The sequence below is a fragment of the Vipera berus genome (assembly GCF_964194415.1).
Source record: "Vipera berus genome assembly, chromosome: 15".
Classification (NCBI taxonomy): domain Eukaryota; kingdom Metazoa; phylum Chordata; class Lepidosauria; order Squamata; family Viperidae; genus Vipera; species Vipera berus.
Window position 1 is genome coordinate 1835625 of NC_138218.1, and position 22487 is coordinate 1858111.

At 50.4% G+C, this 22487-nt stretch overlaps 1 protein-coding gene across 1 annotated transcript in view; it reads left to right on the forward strand.

Annotated features, from left to right (window-relative positions):
• Nucleotides 1-6860: 6860 nt before the first annotated feature.
• OLFM1 (olfactomedin 1) overlaps nucleotides 6861-22487 on the forward strand; it is a gene marked incomplete at its 5' end in the record, with an annotated part of 50268 nt that continues 34641 nt past the window's right edge. The window contains one exon of the mRNA XM_081339977.1: nucleotides 6861-7080. Within this exon, the coding sequence (XP_081196103.1) occupies nucleotides 7015-7080 (66 nt within the window). The remainder of the gene's footprint in view (nucleotides 7081-22487) is intronic.

Below are 22487 nucleotides of genomic sequence, written 5' to 3' on the forward strand. Positions count from 1 at the left end.
CATGTTTTTCCCCCAGGCCTTGGATCAATACAAGACCTCTGCAGAGCTAAGTTCCAAACAATAACATTCCTGCCTGCCCATCCTCAAGGCTGGCGAAAATGCCCCAGCTTGACATCTTTCCTAAAACCTGCAAAACTGGTGTTGGGTGAATTTTAGGATGGACGCTGGTGTAGAGAGCGGGGTAGCAATTGAAATGGCCCGTTTCTTTCTGCAGAAACATTCCCAGAGAGAAAAGGGGGGAGAGTCCCACCTGCCTGACCCTAGAAGGGCTTAGATGGCCGTGGCAGTTCCACGTTCAGTGATAAACCGGGAAAGGTCCATTGTGTTGCTTGTAGCCCTAGGATTCTCTATGTTGCTTGTGTTCACACAACCCATTTAACCAGCTTAGTTAAAATTGTTCCATTCCATGAGCATTAAGCTTTAACAGTTGATGTGGTGTTCAAGGGTGGACATTTGGTATGTTTGTGAACTGATAGATTGTGCAAATTAAGCCAATAACCACGTTAAATCTATTATATGGCGGCAGCCTTTTGCTGGGGAGAGGAAGCTGATAGCAGGAAGGAGACCTCAGGCAAGGGGGAGTTCCAGGTGTTTCCCCAGATGTTTTCCAACCCAGTCTGCCTTTCAAAGGCTCAGAAAAACCCTGAGACATGTTCACCTATCACACTGACAAGCCATGTTTGTTTTAAAAAGTTCTTGGACAAGCCAGTATCAGTCTTACAACTGAGGGGGGGATATCACAGTTTGTTGCTCCAATGCCTGGTCTCTATTTCTTCCTTTTATTTATGTGTGCGTTGCATGGTAGGCTTAACATGGTAGGCTTTTAAACCAGAATTAAGCCAGGAGAAACAGGACTGCCTTTCTCCTCTCATCTCACTAAACAATTGTAAACAATAATCTGCAAACAACGGGGACGATATAACGCCCTATTCAAGCTGTGCTTTCTTCGTTCGCATGCTACATTAAACAAAGCAACCCCAGAAGAGCCAGGATGGACGGTCTGTGGGGTTCCCAGCAGCTAAGGTGCCACAAGGAGACGTGTGGTGCGTGTGTGTGTGTGTGTGTGACGCATTTTAAAGCAGCCATTGTGACTGTTTTGACTCCTCTGGATCCAGTTCAGACCCTCTGATTCTGCACCTAAGCCACACAAGGCAAACTTGGTTCTTGCAAGAAATGCCGGATAAAAATGCTCCATTCCACCTTCCACCTTCCAAGTTCAACTTATTTCTTTTCCTACTTCAAACATGAAATGTTGCAGTTCGGATTTGAGAAGCAAAATAGAAATGCTGCTTTCTTTGGCCTTGTTTATTCCCATTCCACTCCTTCACCAGGCCAGAACCAGCAAACTGATGTTGAGGCCTCAAAGCAAAGCCCAGCCCAAAGGGGGCATCCCAAAGGGGGCATCCCAAAGGGCTTCGGAAAGACGAGGTCCACCTCATTGCATATGTCGGTCATGGCAGATGGGCAGCTGGCTGAAGCTGCCCGAAACTCTTTGAGATGAAAAGAAGCCATGCGCCCAGGAAGGCTAACTTCTTGCAGGGATGGCTCAACCCTTCCAGACAGATGACTGTCTGGCCCCTGCTTGAGTGAAGGGGAGCCCTGACACCCCCTCTCCCCATTCAGTCTCCTCTTCTTGAGGCTGGGTGTTCCCTTCAGTCTCTCTTCACGGACGGACGGACTTTCCAGTTCCTCTCCTCCTCCGAACCGCCTCTACAGTGCCCGAAGCCGCAGACGGGACTGGATTGGCGAGTATCGGCTGCTCTCTTTTGGCAGCCACGAAGTCTCCTTTCTTACCCCACACTTACCCATCCCAGCTCATGTGCTGGACCTGAGTGATGGGGCAGCCACATCTTGCTCTGACACAGTCTCAGTGGGGGGACAATTTGCACCTGGAGTCAGACTCTGCCTGTGACAAGCAGGGGCGCTGCTGACCAACCGCTAATTGCTCCCAGGTCAACGGAGAGGGCAGTGGGCCCAACCTCTTGTTTTGGAAAGCAGCTTGGAATCCATTGATCAGACAGGCAGGAGGGACGTGTCCAGGCATGAGACATATAGGGCATTCTGGGGTGTACATGCATGTGTGAACACGTGTGCACACACACACACACACACTTGTCCTTGTGAATCACAGAGATGTTTTCTTGCAAAAGAAAATGCAATCTCCTCGACATATCTAACCCACCGGCAATATTAACACCGTGTCTGTGGCATCCTGGGTGAGTTTCTCTGAAGGACACCCGCTTGCTTTATTCTCTCCCCCTTCTTTCCCGGAGCGATGTTGGCGCTGTTACTGTGGCAACTGCCAGATTGCCTCGGTTGCTGCCTGCGGGGAAGAGGAGGCCGTTCTTAAAGGAGCGAGGAGGCTGCCGAAAATCTCAAGGGAAGAGAAGCGAGTTTTCCCCATCTCCACATCCCAGGAAGAAGCCCGCCCCCCGGCCCTCATGAGCCGCCTGGAACAGGCCAGCACTGTGCATGGAAGGAGGGGACACACACATAATAAAATCTCTCTCTCTCTCTCTCTCTCTCTCTCTCTCTCTCTCTCTCTCTCTCTCTCTCTCTCTCTCTCTCACACACACACACACACACACACACACACACACACACACACAGAGGCACACACACACACAGGCACACCCTCCCTTCTGGAAAATGTCAGAAGTCTGATCGTCCATCTTTCTGCTTCTAACCAGCCAGTCAAATGCCCCAGTGAGGAAGAAGTTCACAAGTAAAACATAAATATGATTCTTAACTTCTTTGTTTCTCAGGAGTGGGGGGAAATCCTTTCTCCTGTCCTCTTCCTCCCACCCTCCTAATTCACAAGCCCCACCGAGTCATTTAACCTGGTTTGCAAGCTCAGCCCTGACTGGCTGTAGATTGCCTTCTGGGCTACAAAGACATTCCTGCCTTTTTAATTCTTTACTTTTACTTCTCCCCCCAAGAAAGAACAGCCTATCAGTAAAATAGTTGTGAATGCTTTGGCCATTATAGGTTAGGGATAATGTTGCAAGGATGTGATGATCCTGAAGATCGTCAGGTGTGGTTTGTCTCAAGGTCTGGGCGGAATACAGATGGGGATGATGGGAACTGAAGTCCAGCCTCATGAAGAGTGCAGAGGGAGGGGCGGGAGGCAACCTTGGGTATACCTGTGAGCCAGCTGTTTGGGACCCCCCCCTGCTAAGCACAGCTGGTGACTCCCAGACTGGAGAGGAAACCCATCTGGGTGGAGGTGCCTGGAAGTGGCAGAGCCCTACAAAGAAGGAAGGAAGAGCCTTGGTGGAGCAGTGGGCTGATGCCTCCTTAAGTAACACCAGCTGCCTGCAATTAGTGCAGGTTCGAGTCCCACCAGGCTCAAGGTTGACTCAGCCTTCCGTCCTTCCCAGGTAGGTAAAATGAGGACCCAGATTGTTGGGGGCAATAAGCTGACTTTGTAATAATGCCACTTGGGGGGGGGGTGAAAGCCCTAATAAGCAGGCATATACATAGAATGAAGGCTACTGCTAAGCACATTGGTTTGTGCTTTAAAATTGTAAGCCGCCCTGAGTCTTCGGAGAAGGGTGGGATATAAATGGGATTAAAATAAAATAAAAATAAAAAGTGAATGGGCAAGAAGCCCAGAGCTCCTTCCCAGATGCAGAAGACGCCAGATAAAAGTTGTCTCCCTCTGCCAAAAGCCGGGGTGGAGAATTTGAGGACCCCAAGACTTCGTAAGGGTCAGAAACTGACTGGAGAGGAAAAGGACCTTCAAACAGATCCTTATGGGACTATAAAGGTGAACTGGGAAGAGTAAGTCAGGCTTGACCATGATAGATCAACAAAGCATCTCCATCTTTAGAAGAAATAGCTCAGATTCTGAAGACAAGCAAATGTTGATTTGTTTCTTCCTAGCCTGCTGGAAACATTTCTTTGTTCCTTAGTTGGATACATCAGATTACAGAAGTCTCTCTCTGTTCAGAATTTATTTATTTATTTATTTATTTATTTTATTTTATTTGTATACCGCCCTTCTCCCGAAGGATTCAGGGCGGTGAACAGGGCCATAAATACCAAAATAAGCAAAATACAAAATTAAAAACAAATTAAACCTTAGTGCCCAAATGTAAAAATAAATTATATTAAAACAATAATTAAAACCCAAACCCATCAGACCAGGCCAGCTTGTTCAAAGAAATAGGTTTTTAGATCACGTCGGAAGGAGCGAAGGTCGGGAGCCATCCGGAGCTCAACCGGTAAACGGTTCCAAAGGTCAGGCACACCCACAGAGAACGCCCTCCCCCTGGGAGCCACCAGACGGCATTCTCCGACCGGTGGCACCCTAAGGAGGCCCTCTCTGTGGGAGCGCACTGGGCAGAGGGAAGTTGATGCCGGCCGCAGGTGCTCCCTAAGGTATTCCGGACCCATGCCATGTAGGGCTTTGTAGGTCATTACCAGTATCTTGAATCTCACCCGGAAGGTAACCGGAAGCCAATGCAGTTCACGGAGCAGAGGTGTAATATGGCATTCTGCACCAGTTGGAGCCTCCGAGTGGTCCTCAAGGGCAGCCCTATGTAGAGAGCGTTGCAGTAGTCTAACTGAGAGGTCACGAGCGCATGAGAATGATGATTGGCACCCAACAAGGAAATGGCAAACATTTGATTATGTTAGCTTACATTGAAAAGCCAACCATTTTAGACTGCTTGAATGTGTCCAACCAGAGAAAAAATTAGCAAACAATTGCTTTTTTTATGATAGAAACTACTATTGTGACAAAATAACTGGCATCAGGTAACACTAAACCAGGCTAAAATGGGTTTGGCATATTATGGAAACCCAGCCAATACTTTAGCATGTGTCATGAACTAAGTTGGTCTATATCCTAGGATAAGGTGGATAGGATTTAAGGTGCATCAATCTACATTCACTGAAATTGGTTGGAGTCAGTGCTCTCTAAAGCAGATGGACCATACCTTTAAAACGACAAGCTGTGTGGTGTTAAAGGTAAAGGTAAAGGTTCCCCCGCACATGCGTGCTAGTCGTTTCCAACTCTAGGAGCCGGTGCTCATCTCCGTTTCAAAGCCGAAGAGCCAGCACTTGTCCGAGGACGTCTCCGTGGTCATGTGGCCGTAGGGGGTCCCTATTTTTTTACTTGCATTTTTACGTGCTTTTGAACTGCTAGGTTGGCAGAAGCTGGGACGAGTAACAGGCGCTCACTCTGCTATGGCACTCAGGATTTGACCCTCCAAATTGCCGACCCTCTGATCGACAAGCTCAGCATCCTAACCCACTGAACCACTGCGTCCCTTTTGTGTGGTGTTACACCATCCCTATTATAATTTGCAACACGCAAAATATTATCTGCCCCAAAGGAAGGGCTGTTCAGAACAGCCTTTTCAAGAACCCAAATAGCAAATTTCTGGGCAAAAGTACTTTCTGAGTAGCTTTAGGAGAAGAAAATCTGCAGGCCTTCCATTCCCGGAGATGGATGGTATTTGGGGAACCATGGAGGAAGAATATGCACAGACATTCTTTGGCTGTCTTGAGATTAAACAACTGCAAGACACCCCACTCCTTCTAAGAACAATCCTCCCCAACTCTTTTCTCTTTTCCAAGACAAACCTTTCTTTCATGTAATTCAATAAGGACTATAGATGAGCTTAGAAAAAAAATCACTTTGAATCTACCCCACAAAGCCACTGGATCCCACTGGGGCCCTGCACCCGCTGAAGGATCTGGACCTTCTCTCAAGGCTTCCCCAGCCTGCTGGGGAAGGAAACCATCAAATGGATCAAAGGGGATCGTTGCCCACGAACAGGGAAGTTGCCACCGCAAGGTAAGGCGGGCCCAGTTTTGCAAGGATGCTCCTGGGCTGACCTTCCATCCTGGAAACAGCCTTTTCTCCATCTCGATTTTTTATTTATTTATTTATTTATTTATTTATTTATTTATTTATTTATTTATTTATTTATTTATTTATTTATTTATTTATTTATTTATTTATTATTTATTTATTTATTTATTTATTTATTTTTGAGGGTGGGGTATGCAGCACAACACAAGACAGAATTGTATTGAGCGAACCACCCCCGTTTTCCACCTCTCCAGCCGGGCAGAGTTTTTAGAACGGGCGACGGGCTCCTAGCAGAAGAATTTGCCAGAGGACACCTAGGGACTCGGACTGGTTCCCGGTTCAAATCCAGACACACCTGGAGGACCATCTGCACCGATCAGAACGCGCCTTGCAGCGAGTCCAGGTTGTCCGCACCCACCTTGAGGGAAAACGACCCCCCCCAGATCGAGACCACCGAAACTTTCGCGGGGCGACGGAGCGGCTTTGGCCGCGAGAGCCGGAGAGCCACCGAGGGGGCCGCCGCCAGACGCTTTGGCCGGCCAGGCGGAGCGGCCTCACCTCGGAAGGGCCAGAGGCAGCCTCCGAAGGGGCGGGGGGGACGGGGGGGAGCAGAGGCGGGGGGGGACGGCGCTGGCTCCGGCCGAGGCTGCCTCACTTTCCCTCGGCTTGGTCAAATGTCCCCCCCCCGCCTGCCTGATGTCACATCCGCTCCCGGCCCTGCTCTCGCGGCGCCCCCCCGCCCCTCCCTCCCTCCCTCCCTCCCTCCCTCCCTGCCTCCTGCGCCCGATCCCCCGCGCCCCTCTTCCTCCTCCTCCTCCTCCTCCTCCTCCTCCTCCTCCACCTGCTTCTCCAGGCAAACTTTTGGCAGCGGCGGAGCGGAGAGCGCCCTTCCGGGCTCGGCTGCCGCTGCTTCCCGCCAGCCTCTCCCCGGCCTGGGAGCCCTCGGCAGGGCGGGCGGGCGGGCGGGCGACGCAGAGGAGCCGGGTCGGGGGAGCCGCGCCCGGCAAGGATGCCCCCCGCCTGCAGCCGTCCCGCCCCGGGCTGCTAAACCGCCCGCCGCCGCCTGAGAGCCCGCCCGCGCCGGCGCCTCCTCGGCGGGGCTGCGAAGGGAGTCGGGAGCGCGGAGCCGGCGCGCCTGAAGCGGAGGAGGCGGCCGCCGATGCCCGTGGCTGGAGCCGCCCGCCGAAGCCATGCCGCCCGCCCGCAAGCTGCTCAGCCTGCTGGTCCTGCTGCTGATGGGCACCGAGCTCAGCCAAGTAGGTGCCCCCCCCGCGCCCCCGCCCCGGGTGGGGAAAGTTGGGGTCCCGCCCGCGCAGCCGGACGGCCGGAGCAGGCGGGCGCTCTCCGAGGTGCCGAAGGGCGGCCCGCCCGCTTCCCCGGTCGAGCGGCCGGGTGGGGCTTGGGAAGGCTGCCCGGCCAGGTCGGGGAAGGGGAGCCCGGGGCGCCCCCTCCCCCCAGGCGGGCTGCAGCCTTCCCGCTCGCCGGGTCCCCGCGTGGCCTGCCTGGAGGAAGCCTGGCGGGGTCGTCGGGAGGACGGGCTGGCCGGCCGGGGGTCTTCCCGGAGAGCGAGGAAGTCCGCTCCAAGCCCCCGGCCCTCCCGCCCGTGCCCCGCTGGACCGCCCCGCCGCCCCCTCTCTCGGACGGCCTCGCCGGGCGACGGCTCGCCTCCCTGGAGGAAGCGCAAAGCCTCCCAGGCGGGCGGTCTTTGCAGACCTTCTCCGGCTTGCCCACAGCCCGCCTGCAGCGGTTCAATGCGGAGGCCGGTCTGTCCTCTCCTTTCCACGGCCGTGGGTGGGTGGGGGGGGGGCGGGGGCTTCACCGTCCTTGCTCTGCCTGGCAGCCCCGAGTGGCCTGGCGGAGACGACCAGCCTGGCGTTGGAGGGGATGGTGACCCCTCGGTCTGCCTTCTTTCATTGCCTTTTCTTTTTTCCCCCCTGGTTGCCCTGAAAAACGAGCGACCCAGCCCGCTTGGAACAGGGGCTGCTAAATAGGGGGGAGGGGAGGGGGGAGAAAAGGGGAGGGGGTACTTGCCTTGGTTTTGCTATTTTTGACAAATTGGGAGGGCAGGTGAAGCCTGGTAGCTGACTGCAACCATTGTTGGTATTGTGTGTGTGTGTGTGTGCATGCGCGTGTGCACAAGGAGAAACGGAGAGCAGCTATTCCTCTCTGCCCAGAACTGCGCATGGGCCAGAAGTGGACAAAGCCCAGGTGAAACGGACAGCTGCTTGCCTTGCAGCTGTGGGGTGCCTTTTAGCGTCCCAGCCCCCTCCCCTCCCAGGCTGGAGAAGGTCTCCTTGACGAAGGAGATCACTCCAGGGACCCTCACATCGCCAGCAGTGTCCCCCCAACACACACACACACTTTAAATCACCACTTTCCTGCCTGACCATGGCAGCACCTGCATTTCCCCCCCCCCCCAGTATACATTTTCCTCAAGGGCAAGGGAGCGGTTTTGTTCGGCTCCGCTTTTCTGCTGGACACATAATAAAGAGAGTGGCCGTGGCGGGCAGGGTGGGGTGTCAAGACCCCCACTCCAACTCTCCCAGAATGTGCCCAGTTGGATGAGGAGATGGGAGAGAATGCTCGGCCGTTGTGGAGGTGAGGAGCCCCAATCAGGCAGAGGATGGTAGCAACACAACCACTGCAGTTGTTTGACAAACCTCTCACTCCCTGGGTGCAGCCGGAGCTGCATCTCCTGCAGAAGAGTCTGAGCGAGGCTGAGTCCAAGGCTGCTGGGAGAAAGAGAAAGGGAGGCAGTCCCATTGGGGGGCCTTGGAAGTCTGGGTTTCACTGCTGAGAGGTTTTCCAAGTCAGGGGGGAAGCACAGAATAACACGGCCACATGCTTTCAAGAATCTTCATGACCGCCTTGTAGGGTAGACCACGACATCCTTTTGCGCTGTGGGGAAGAGGTCTCTTGCCCAGGTCATCTTTTGAGATGATTACTGGCTGAGGCATAACCTCAGCGGGGGATTTTTGTGGCTCAATGAGTTTTGCACGTGTGCACCTTTGCTTTGCTCCCGTTCTGGAACAAAACCGGGAGGCAGCTGAGTTGCCTTTCCTTTCTTTTAAAAGCCAGTTTGTGAACATGCCAAAGTTTCTAGGAAGTTGACTGTCTGCAATAGACAATCTGGATTTTTCCCCACATGCACTACTTGCCTTTGTCTTGTCTGAGAAAGAGGTGATCCCACATCCTACAGGAAGTCAAAATGATGTGGGGTGTTGTTGTTGTTTTTGCTTCCTTTGAAATTCCTCAGATTTTTAGGCTAACCATCAACATCCAAATGCAGCCAACGTTTCACTTGTAGCCAGAATGTTGCTTCTCTACATGCCAAATAACAAAACCACGATTCTGAAGAGGCTGAAAGAATAAATGGGCTTGATGGACAGGGAGGGAGGGAGGGAGGGAGGGAGGGAGGCAGCGCCAAGGCTGGGTGTGCTTTTCTGCTCTTTCTGCTCTTGGCATTCGTTGTCTAGCTTTGTTCTGCAGACAGCAGTTGGTGAGGACACATGGGAAGACCGGGGTGGGGCTGGAGGAAGCTCAAGGGTCAACCACCTGCGTTGCATGTAAGAAACCCTCCCCTTGACAGGGGGTGGGAAAGACCTTCTCCATCCAGGACCCCCATAGGCAAAATGCATCTTTCTACCGTCCTGAACTTGAGCAGCAAAAAGTGCTTAAGTGCTTAAGAAGCTCCAGTCCCCTCTTCCCCGTCCCTCTGAGGACCCATCATCTTCACCATTCCCATGGCCGGTTGCGTCTGTTTAATTCAGTAATAGCCCAGAGGTTGGACGCTTGCAAAATCTAGAGCACCCTTGCTTCAGGTATTCAGCCTGCTCTGATCGTTCATCTGTGGAGACAGTCACCCCAACTGGGGGGGGGGGGTGGAACAGAAGAGGCCAGAGGTGCCCCCTGGTGCCCCCGACTTGGTTTTGATGCTTTGAGCTGTGCGGCTTGGACCTTCTCTCTGGTATGGCTGGCCTGGTGCCCCTTTCTATTCCTCAAAAGGGTTGTTTATTAGATCGTCTTGACTCGGAGGGACAATCCAAGAGGGGTCATGTTGATCTTTAGATTCTTATTTTATTTCTCCTACCTCTATCTGCAATTAGGAGCGATCCATTGCTTCTGAATTACCATTTTCCCTGGACTGGGCCTCCCTTTCTTTCACTCCACCTGCTTTCCAGTCAGGACACTTGCAACTTCAATGCGCACTCGTGCACATCTTTGTTCCTATCACCGGGTGTTCAGTGGCCAATGGGCAAAGTCCAAATGCACAGAGATTTAAAATGGGCGCCCAAAATGGGAGACTGAAGCTACAGCCCAAAGCCGCTTCCTTCCCAGAGGGAGACCCAGGACTTTTTTTGTCATAGAACGCTCAGAACGGAGTTCCGGCACCTTTTTTGGATGGAACCTTGTAGGGTAGGCAAGGTGGGTTGTATGACGTGTGTGAGTTCCGGCACCTTTTTCTTTTACAAAAAAAGCACTGGGGAGACCCATTCCCAGATTTATGGTGAAGGCAGAAAGTGGGATGGATGTAAAGAGACACGGAAGGCAACCGTGCAGCAGAATAAAAGGCCCAGGCCAAAGCTGGAAGCAGGTGCTAAGGAATCAGCGTTGCCCCACAAACAAGATCTCGTCCTTTGCAACCCCAGGATGGGCCGAGCGAAGAGTGGAGAACGTTGGGAGACAACAAAAGGAAGAAAACGTGCTCTTGTCAATGGAGGGAAGGAGCTGCGGCTGGAATGGCTGGATTCCATACGACATACGACCGACAATCTTTGCTGGCCTGGCGAGTTTCTAGTTGTTTTGGAACTGTTGGTGAGACCGTTAAAAGTCGTTGGCGCTGTTTGAATTTGTTCTACCAGCAGCAAGATCTGACTGCTGGCCCAGTGATGGATTGTATTGCAAATCAGGGCTGTTTCCAGAGGAGGCAGAGAGGACCTGGAGCTTATGGAGCGAAGGAACTGGATGAGGCTGTTGGCAGGCCCAGAGGAAGAGAGAGAGGCTTTTGGAGGAGTTGGTGGTGGCGGCAGCAGCGTGCTCCACGGGCGAAAAGAAGCAAGGCCTCTTTAAGGAAAAGGTGGAAGAGTCAGGATCAGAAAAAGGAAAGAAGGCGAGGTTGTCAGAATACAAGCGAATTTGAGGGCTAGTCCACATGGAGCCCCATTTCCATCTGTCCTGTTTGCCATCGTTCACTCCCTAGAGACTAAAATGGACAATGTGAAATTTGAGCGGGCCCGAACAAGGAGTATATATCGGAGGTGGTGACCCTTTGAGAGCTGTATGCAACGAAATTTCATTTTGATGTATGCCGATTGGTGTACATTCAAAGTGACAATAAAGTTATCATCATCATCATTCCAAAGCTCCAGTTGGCATCTTGACACCCAACCAGCGGAGGTTACTGGGACTGCATAAGGCCTGTCCTGAGAGATAGGCGCTGATTCCAATGACTTTGTGAGATCAGTTGAAGATGTTTAGAACTCTGCCTCTATCAATCTCAGGGACTGTTTACTCCTTGGGCATTTCTCTGGGCCTTCAGATCTGCTTCCAGAGCTCCTTTAAAAGATCCCGTGATCCAAAGATGCAGCAAGTGCTAAAGCTGATACTCACCCTGCCTCGCTTGCGTCTCTCCCGTTATAACGTCTATGAAATGAGTCTCTTTATTCCGGATTTTGAATGTCAGCAATTGAACTTTTTGTTGCTTTTTAAATCTGACACTGATTTCTTTATTTTAAACTATACACTACCTTGGGAGCGGCCTGTGCGGTTGCAACAGAAAGGTGGGTAATGAACAAATGGAAGTTTAGGGTTAGAAAGAACGTTGGACATTTTCTAGGGTGACACCCCCCCCTAAATTACTTGCTTCCCTCTTTTGCTCACATTTAAGCCTGACACGGTTCGCAGGGCTGTTGAAATAGAAATCTTTGGCAGGTCCCTGAGCAGAAGCCACTGAAGGTGAAAATATTGGTCTGAGATTGGAATGGTGAAAGGTTGTGGCACATTTGCAATTCTGGGTTCTCTGTTCTGTGGAATTCTGTCCATCCTCGGGTTTTGGATGTTTGTGGGATGTTACTGAAGATGCTACTGGTCTTTTAAGTTGCTGGGTTTGCGGGACCTTCCCCTTTTTGAACCCTTTGGGTCATCCCTAGCTCAAAGGCCATTTGCAGTGCACCCTTGAGGGGGCGAATTCCCCGAGATCCTACGACTGGGATGTCTGCATCAGGTGAAACAAGGCAGGGATGCACAACCACAACCTTCCTCCGGAATTCCACCTGTGTTGATCTGAGCCCGAAAGGCTGGATTTCTTTGTCCTGGCTTTAAACACCTTCTGGCTTCTGGTATCTGAGACATGATCAGGCAAGCCTTCCACAGCCCGATTCCTCCGAAAACCTCCAGCCACGGTACTCCTCGACCCCATGGGGCACGCTGGTTGGGAATAATGGAACCTCCCATTCTGTGAAGCTGTCATTCGACACCTCCAGAGGAATTTGGGGAAAGCAGGATTAGAAAAATTAGTCATGAGTGAAAGAACTCTGCCTGAGATTTTAATTTAGTCTCATGACTTACTATGGAGGGGCCGCCTGAAAGCTTAAACTGATTGTGTGGGGTTTGTGTCGGAAAATGTTCCTATCAATAGCATTCAAATTAGGATATTTTCCCAGTATTCATAGCTTTTGCAAGTATTGGGGCTACGTTATTGGCTATTATGTTAATAATGTTGGATAAGAGGGACTAGGGCGTACATGATAGCAGTATTCCAGTATTTGAGGGGCTGCCACAAGGGGGGGGGTCCATTTATTCTCCAAAGCACCAGAAGGCAGGACGAGAAATAATGGTTGGAAACTGACCAAAAAGAGAAGCAATCTGGAATTAAGGAGAAACTTCCTGACAGTGAGGACAATTAACCAGTGGAACAGAAGTTGCCACCAGAAATCGTGGGTGCTCCATCACTGGAGGTTTTGAAGAAGAGACTGGACAGTCAACTGTCTGAGATGGTGTAGGTTCTCCTGCTTGAGCAGGGGGCTGGACTAGAAGACCTCCAAGGTCCCTTCCAGCTCCATTCCATTCCACTCCACTCCACTCCACTCCACTCCACTCCACTCCATTCCATTCCATTCCATTCCATTCCATTCCATTCTATTCTATTCTATTCTATTCTATTCTATTCTATTCTATTCTATTCTATTCTATTCTATTCTATTCTATTCTATTCTATTCTATTCTATTCTATTCTATTCTATGAGAGAAGCAACCTGGAATTAAGGAGAAACCTAATTAAGTTAATTAACCAGTGGAACAGAATTTGCCTTCAGAAATCATGGACGCTCTATCACTGGAGATTTTTAAGATTATTAAGAGGAGACTATACAGCCCCTTTTCTGACATGGTCTAGGGTCTCCTGTTTGGGCAGGGGGCTGGACTAGAAGACCTCCAAGGTCCCTTCCAGATCTATTCTGATTGTTATTATTATTAAGAGGAAAAACCCATAAATGATGGCTGCAAAGCCCTTTCACCTTAGAACTATCACCTGAAAATCAGAAGTCATCCAACTCCGAAGTCAACAACTTCATGTTTGGTATAAATACGAAATCCTTGGCCTCCTCCTGCACTGGCCCCTCCACAGGGTGAGCTACTGCAGAACCCAATTTGCCGGCTGTTCTTGTCCCAAGGCTGGAGAAGAAGTCCTTAAGTGCACTTCAGCTGAAGTTGGCCAGACCCACTTCCCCTCCCTCGGTGCTCTCAGCTCGCTGACCAACCGCTGTCCGATTGCTGCACGAATATTTATTTATTTATTAAGATTATATGCCATCCATTCCCCCCCAACAACGTGACTCTGGGCGGCTTACAACCTTTCCCTCGCAGTGGGAAGGGAACGTCATTTTCCCCAATGTGGTTTTCTGAAACTCTGTGGGGGCTCCGCTCCTCCTGCGTCTTCCCCATCTGGCAGATCTCCTTCCCCGGCACAGCTTGATCACATTTTCTGTCTGGTTGCCAAGAGGAATTCCAACCCAGGGCCAAATTAGCCTCTCCAACGCTAACCCTGGGTGCTCCCAGCCAACGACAGAAGTTTCACCGAGATATTTCGTTGAAAAAGGAGAGATTTCTGTCCACGGGAGAAGTTTGCCTTTTGTGGTGACGGCTTCGGAGACGTGGCTTTGCATATCAAGTCTTGCCTCGCGTTAAGGGCAGATGGAACAGGCAGGCCAATATTATGGGGTGTTCCGGTCTTTCTGATATTAAATAAGGAGGCAGCCCCTCCCTTAATAAAAAGGGAAGGTGGCGAGCGGCAGCTCCTAAGACGGCGTCTCAAAGGAATTGCCAGTCCATCCCAGACTGGGAATCTTCAGAACAGCCTTGGGGTGTGTGTGTGTGAGTGTGTGTGTGAAAAGTCCAGTGGCCATGCAAATCATGAGGAAGAGATAGGTGAGGATGGTGGCCATTCCTCATGAAATGGTGGGGACAGAATCACCCCACCAACTATTCAACTCCAGGGTTGAATAGTTGAAGGACTGTAGGCAGAAAGTTGCCTGTAATCTATCATGCATTTTCCTCCTCCTCCTCCTCCTCCTCCTCCTCCTCCTCCTCCTCCTCCTCCTCCTCCTCCTCCTCCTCCTCCTCCTCCTCCTCCTCCATCATCCTTTTTGTTGTTACCTTCCCCAACCCCAGCATGTTGTTTGGGACCCTCACCTTTAAAGCCTCCTTTCCTAATTTCTCCCACTCACCATCTTTGGCGTCCGATATTCCCACCAGGCTTTACGTGGCTGGGTTTTGAGGGGGCGATGAGAGCAGCTTCCATTGTGTTCCCCTGGTTTGTTTAGAGCCCCAGACCAGCTTCATAACTCATTCAAGGAATCTGAAATAATAGAAGCCAAGTGAAATACTCAGGCCTTAATTGCCTGATTTCTTTGTTAGATTTATATGGCGTCTTCCCTTTGGGGACCATCAGGGGCTTCTTGGGCCATTTTTACACAAAATCAGCCTCTGGGGGCCCCACTGGGATAGGGGGGTGAGGCTGCCCCAGGGTCCCCAGAGAGCTCCTCTGACTGGGGGGGGGGCTTCACTTGAGGCCTCAAGCTGTACAACTCTGCTAGTCCTGAACTTTGGGGGAAGGTCAGGCAGTCAGCAAATGTCAGGCTGGCATCTTTTCTGCTGACTCAAGGACAAAGGAGCCCCCCACCCCTCCAAAAAGTTTTCTCTGTGGGGGGGGGGTCTTCAGGCAGAGCTTTCCTCCTTTTTTTCTTCCTTTCCACGAGCAACCTGCGCCTGTGATCAGACTACAATCAGGCAGAACAAATAAATACGATCCCAACCCGGAGGGGGTTTGTTACGTAAATTGGGAGCGTAGATGGAAAGGCTAAGAGTGAAGGGGGAGTGAGAGGCCCAAAGAATACGGGGGGTCTCCACGGGAGGGGGCAAACATGTCGAGCTTCGTCCTCACCCCTTTTCTTCCACTCAGTTGTGTGTGTGATTCTTAGAGACTGCCTGCACGCACCCCTGCAGTTTTCTTGGCAAGGTTTTTTAGAAGGGGTTCCCATTGCTCTTTCTTGGGTTCTAAAAGCGAGGACAGGCTCAAGGTCACTCAGCTGGCTTCATGTCTGAGGCAGAATTAGAACTCAGATTCTCCTGGTCTCTGCCCTGATGTCTTCACCCACGACTCTGTTCTTGTCTCCCCTTTGAATCTCTTCCAAGAGCCGGTAGAGACAAACTGGCCCAAACTCCTCACTAGTTTCATGCCCGAGGCAAGACTAGAACTCAGATCTCCCAGCTACTTGGTTCCTAGTTAGGTGCCTTTAACCACTACTCCATGCTGGCTATCTAGGACCATGGTTTGGATGGGTTTAACGGAACAGGGTTTCCTTGGGATATTTCAGCTGGCTTGCTATGATGCATCTACTGTTTAAAAGGTAAAGGTAAAGGTTCCCCCGCACCTGTGTGCTAGTCGTTTCCGACTCTAGGGGCCAGTGCTCATCTCCGTTTCAAAGCCGAAGAGCCAGCGCTTGTCCGAGGACGTCTCCGTGGTCAAGTGGCTGGCATGACTAGACGCCAAAGGCGCACAGAACGCTGCTACCTTCCCACCGTAGCGGTCCCTATTTTTCTACTTGCATTTTTACGTGCTTTCAAACTGCTAGGTTGGCAGAAGCTGGGACAAGTAACAGGCGCTCACTCTGCTATGTGACACTCAGGATTCGAACCGCCAAACTGCCGACCTTCTCATCGACAAGCTCAGAGTCCTAACCCACTGAGCCACCGCATCCCATCTACTGTTTAAGGTAGTTTAATTTCAACGGAACTGGTTTTTAATCAGGATTTCTGCATCCCACTGATTTCCAAAGGATGCATATTGAACAAATGCGCTCTTACAATCTGCTTTCTTCTTAAGAATGATTTATCCAAAGGACTAGCCACCTGATGTCTTCTTCAACTGGCTGGTTCCTTGCGATTTGTTGGCTATGCACCAATATTCTGTTGCTTTTGTTTCTCACACATTCTCTGCATTCTGCTAATGTGTACTTACTTCAGTTTTGTAGAAATACTCTTTTCTCCTCTTTCCAAGTGTTTCTATCTTTGAAGCACACGGGGAAGGACTAAGCTGAGAAGTGGAAACCCTTGGGCCAAGGAGATCCCAGCAACTCTCACCAAACTTTGTTTTCTTATAGAGTAATTTAAAGCCGCAAGTGCATTGTAATTAAAAAAAACAAACAAACAGAAGCCATGCATTTGTTTAAAAAGGTCTTACCAGGAATGCAAAGTGCTCAAAATGGAAAACTAATCGATTGTGGGATGCTTTTGGCCGGAATATCATTGCTAGAAACAAAGAGATTTTAAAACCAGAGTAACCTGTTTAATAGTACATTAGGAAGAGAAGGAAAAGAGATCATTTTATTTTTTTCAAATTAATTATTTTCTTATGATGCTACAAAATTGGGTCCCACAACAAAACAGATTAGAGCGGATGTTTAAAAACAAAGAGGAAACGGGATTTCCTTCGTGAAGCTTATTTGGAATAGAGATGGATTGGATCAGGCAGACTTAAGGAACCAACTAACCCCAAATTAGTACCACTTTATAAATCCTTAGTAAGGCCACACTGCATCCAGTTTTGGTCACCGCGTTACAAGAAAGATCTTGAGACTTTGGGGAAAAGTGCAAAGAAAAGAAAACTAAGATGATTAAAGGCCTGGAGACAAAAACACATGAAGAACGGCTGCAGGAATTGGGTCTGTCTAGAAAAGAAGGACTAGGGGGGACATGAGAGCGGAATTCCAGTATTTGAGGGGCTGCCACAAAGAAAAGGGGGGGCAACCTTTTCTCCAGAGGGCAGGACAAGAAACCATGATTGGAAACTGACCAAAGACAGAAGCAACCTGGAATTAAGGAGAAACTTCCTGAAAGTGAGGACAATTAACCAGTGGAACAGCTTGCCACCAGAAATCGTGGGCGCTCCATCACTGGAGGTTTTTAAGTAGAGACTGGACAGCCATTTGTCTGAAATGATATAAGGTCTCCAGCTTGAGCAGGGGGCTGCACTAGAAGACCTCCAAGGTCCCTTCCAGCTCTATTCTGATTGATTGATTGATTGAAATTCTCCTGAGATTTGGTTCAACTTTCCAATCTCATCTTGCGGGGGGAAAAAAGATCTTGCAAAGTTGGAATTGATTGATTGAACTTTTTAGTCCCACCCAGTCTGCCATTACCACCGCAGACACACCCACTTAATGAGCCACGCCCACCCAAAGGGCCATGCCCACCTGGCACCCAAAGATACATAAGTAGATTTTGGTTTGCAGTAAGGGACGCGGTGGCTCAGTGGGTTAGGACGCTGAGCTTGTCGATCAGATGGTCGGCAGTTTGGTGGGTCGAATCCCAAGTGCCGCGTAACAGAGTGAGCGCCTGTTACTCGTCCCAGCTTCTGCCAACCTAGCAGTTCGAAAGCACGTAAAAATGCAAGTAGAAAAATAGGGACCACTACGGTGGGAAGGTAACAGCGTTCCGTGCGCCTTTGGCGTCTAGTCATGCCGGCCACATGACCACGGAGACGTCCTCGGACAAGCGCTGGTTCTTCGGCTTTGAAAGGGAGATGAGCACTGGCCCCTAGAGTTGGAAACGACTAGCACGCGTGTGCGGGGGAACCTTTACCTTTACCTTTTATGGGCACTCGGTCTCTAAAAGGTTCGCCATCACTGCCTTAGGTCCTTCTTTTGTGTGATGGGACACCATCTGCTTTAATTCAGGCTTCACTGAAATCAAAGTTTGCCAGTGAGGCTTCTCTTGCTTGAACCTTTGCTAAATTCCTCTTCTACCGAGGCTGTTTGGATTGGAGCTACTCTTAGGAGAGTCCTTCACAGCAGGAGGACATAATTTGTCACCTCTCACTTGCATTCTGTTGCTTTTAGTGGTAGCCGTTTCATCCCAGCCTAAGGTCTTGTGCAGCTCTAGTTTATGAGCTGGGAAGCGCTCAGTGTCTTGGCCACAGCTGGGTGTGCAAGAGGGCACTGCCAACAGGGCACCTGCAACTCCCAGGGCCGCCTCCTGCCTCTCCCGGCTGCGGCTGCTCAGAGGTGCGATTCAAGGACAGGCACCTGGGAAGTCACTCAACGACAAAGGAAAGCCAGCTCGGGTCTTTGGAGCTCAGAGGAAAGGGGAGAGGGACTCCTTGTTGTCTCCTTGAAGTGGGAGCCACAAAGGCTCAGAAGCCCTCCTCGGCAGCGGCTGGTGCAGACCGGTTGCCTTGCATGGCACTTGCGTCTCCTGAGATCTCAGCTGCCTGCCCAAATTCTCTCTGGGCTTTCTAGCTGCCTTGGGGAGCAGGGGGGTGCTGAGGGGGAGCAAAGGGCCTGGGGCTACCCATCTGCATCATTGATGAAGAGGATAACCGTGTAGCATTTTACCAGCATCAGTTTTCAGCATGAAAAAGAAAATGGGGGAGGGGGGAGGTTAATTTCCAGCCTTGGGTCATTGTTTGCAGGAGTTCTCTCTCTGTCATCAAGCTTAGCATCCTTGGGCAAAGGAATGTGAGGCTATCTGGCATCTGACCCAACAAGAAAGAGAAGTGCCTGGGTGGCCAACGGGGACGTTCTAAGATGGTGGGGGGGACCTCCCCTCCCATGCTGAGCCAAGGATGTAGTTTCCTTGGGGTCCCTTTCCATACAAAAGACATGGCCAGCATCCCGTGCAAACATGAGACCCATGGAGTGTGTGGCCTTTCCAGCAGGCCCTTCCACCATCTGGCTGTTCCTAGATCCAATAAGTTGCAGAATCTGTTTGCTGCCAGAGACTTACCCACGTGGGGGCTACATGCAGTGGTGGGATTCAAATACCTGAACATCCGGTTCTCTTCGTGGATGCAGGTCTGGGCCTCCGAGGCCTGGAATGGACTTCCAGAAGTGACATCCACGCACTTCCGGTGGGCCGTTCTAGGTCTGGGAGGCCTCCTCTAGGCCTCCGAGGCCTAGAACGGACTTCCAGAAGCAGCATGGGTTCAGCCGGTTCTCCGAACTCAACAAAATTTAGCTATCGGTTCTCCCGAACCGGTCTGAACCGGCTGAATCCCACCATTGGCTATATGAATGTAGCTGAGATACAGGGAGGGATTCTCTGGGAAAGCAAAGATTCCCAGTTCTGGGAAAGTAAGAATAACAATAACAGAATAACAAGGTCCCTTCCAACTCTGTTACTTGTTATTCAAAAGAACTGGAAGGGACTTTGGAGGTCTTCTAGTCCATCCCCCTGCTTAGGGAGGAATATACCATTTCAGGCAGGTGGTTGTCCAATCTCTTCTTTAAAACCTCCAATGATGGAAGACCCACAACTTCTGGAGGGAAGCCGTTCCACTGATTAATTGTTCTCATCAGTTGTCAGCAAGTTTCTCCTTGGTTCTAGGTTGCTTCTCTCCTTGATTAGTTTCCATCCGTTGCTTCTTGTCCTGCCTTGGAGAAAAGGTTGACTCCCTCTTCTTTGTGGCAGCTCTTTAGATATCGGAACAGTGTCACCACTGGTTCTTTTTTTCATTAATAGCAATAGCACTTAGACTTATATACCGCTTGTAGGGACCTGCTCCAGCTGGTCCCTCAGGAAAGCAAAACTCTTGACTCTATTACAGTTCATCAAAAGAGCTTTTACTGAGAGATAGCGGGTGCAAAGCGTCAGGCAGAATCTGAAGGTTCAGCTCAAAGCACAAAGCAATTCTTTTGTTTTCCCCAAACCCGACTCTCCCGACCAGACCACTGGCAGCCAATGTGATGCCATAGAGACATTATGAGAACACTGAGGTGCTAGGTAGATAACAGGTCACTCTCAGAGCACGATGGCCTTGGAACCAAGCTGGAACCATTTGGGAAGGAGTCTGTTTCATCTCCAAAGACAATCCCCCTCCCTAATTCCCAAGCAGTTACAGCAAAAGTGAAAGATGCAAAGAATGCCAGAAACCTTCCTCCCCCCCACCCCGCTCCTTCCACAAGAATTGCAGGACACCTACATGGTGGACCTGACATGCTGCCCTCTGAAAGAATGTTTGTTGTGTACTGGGTTCATTGCTTGAGAGAAGAGACAAGGCGAGTGAGTTCAGCAAGAATAATTCTTTATTTGCTTGCAGGAACTGAACTGGGGAACAGGGCTGCGAATGCAGCTATTTATACCCTGGCCTCTAGGTGGCGGCCAATAGATTTGAAGCAACCTATTGATGCCCTAGAGGCAGCCAATGGCAGCGCTGGAGACAGGTTGTCTGAGGAGCTGGGAGCCGTTAGCCAGCTTCCCTGCTTAAGCAATCTTCCAGCATTCAAACCCCCACGTGGTACACTCTGTAAAACAAGCCCCAATACATTACAATGTTAGTCCTGCAGAAGGAAACAGGAAGAGAAAGAAAATATGAAATTAACAGAAACTTTATTTAGGTTTATCTGAGTATTGGTTATGAAAACCTTTTACAAGTCTGGGAGCCCTCACGTGATGGTGATTCACCCACTCATTCTCAGCTTTGGGAAAATCCTTCCATGTGATCAAATACTGGAGTTCTCCCCTGTGCCTGTGGGAATCTAAAATCTCATGAATTTCAAAATGTTGCTCCCCCTCGACCACCAGGGGTGCAGGAGGTGGTGGAAGGCTTGGTCTAGTAGGAGAAACAACCTCAGGTTTTAACAGACTGAAATGGAACACAAGGTGGACCCTGCACAGGAATTTTGGCAATTCTAACTCCACAGTCACAGGGTTGATGATATGCTTAATGGGAAAAGGCCCCACGAACTTGGGGCCCAGCTTTTTCAGTGGTTGCAGAGATTGTAAATAACACGTGGAGAGGTAGACATGGTCACCAATTTTGAATGGTTTGGGTTCCATGCGTTTCTTGTCGGCTTGAGCTTTGTTAGGCGTTTCATGTCGGCTTGAGCGAGCGCTTTTCTCACAACAGGCCATGTATTTCATAATTGGGAGACCCATTCTTTTAACGGCGCCTCTGGAGGGTCGTTCAGAGGCAGTTCAGGCATAGAAATAAAGTTCTGACTAGCAGCCATCCTGAAAGAGGTGAATCTGGTGCTACTACGTATAGAATTGTTGTAAGCTACTTCTGCAAAAGGCATCAAGTCCAATTATCTTGTTGATATTAAAGCATCTGAGATATTGTTCCAATACTGAGTTTGTGCATTTGCAACCCCCATTCATTTTGAGGTGATGACTGGAAAAAGCCCCTGATCGGTCCCAAGTTTAGGAATGCCTGCCAAAATGTAGAGTTAATTGCAACCCCGTCTGAAACACTGCATTTAAGTGCCCCAAGTAATCAGTCAATATGTTGAAAAATAAATTGGCTAGTCCCTGAGCTGATGTGGGGATCTCTGACCCATATTCATGGATGCAAGTTAACACATGGGCCAGGAAGAACCCCAACTGTTAGGGGTCTTCATCAGACTTCACACCTAGGGGAGAGGTTTTGCACCTCTTGGATTTACCATGCCAGCCGCCCCCCCACCGGAGCGTTGACCCTGAGTGATTGCCTCTCTGCTGCTCCCACAGCCACGGTGCCCCTGGCTGGGGTTGCTGAAACTCCTGCTGTGGTGTCTAATAGCAATGATCTCCCACCATCTCCTCCTCTTGGGTTTGGCGAATCTTGCCAACAATCGTCCTGGCTTGGGATTTGCGTTCCTTGAAGGTCTGGAAAGCGTCCATCATAAAGTGCACGAGGAGATCGGTGTGGTCAGCCCCCCTGCCTTCTTCCTTGTCCTGGAGCTCTAGTTGCCATTTGCATTGTCAGCTGCCTCGACAGCCCCGGGTGAGGATCACCCCTTTGGCTCTCCCTTCCCAGTCATCTTTCTTGCTGATGCCAATGGACCGCCTGGGTCTGGATGAGTCTCCCAGGCTGGCGACCTCCTCCGTCCACTCGGAGAGGTCCAACCCAAGGGGAGCTCTGGTGGAGGCTTCTCACCACCACTCAGCTTCCTCCTGGTCACTGCCTTCAGTTGACATCATTTGCACGGTCCCCACAGTAGAGCTAGGTGCCCCTCCAGGTTGACCAATTCTGTAGATTCTACCTAATGTAAGGATCCACCGTAGCTGGTCCCTCAAGAAAGCAAAGCTTTTGTCTTCTAGTCCATCCCCTATACCAGGGGTAGGCAACCTTGGCTCTTTTATGACTCATGGACTTCAACTCCCAGAATTCCTGAGTCAGCATAGTTGA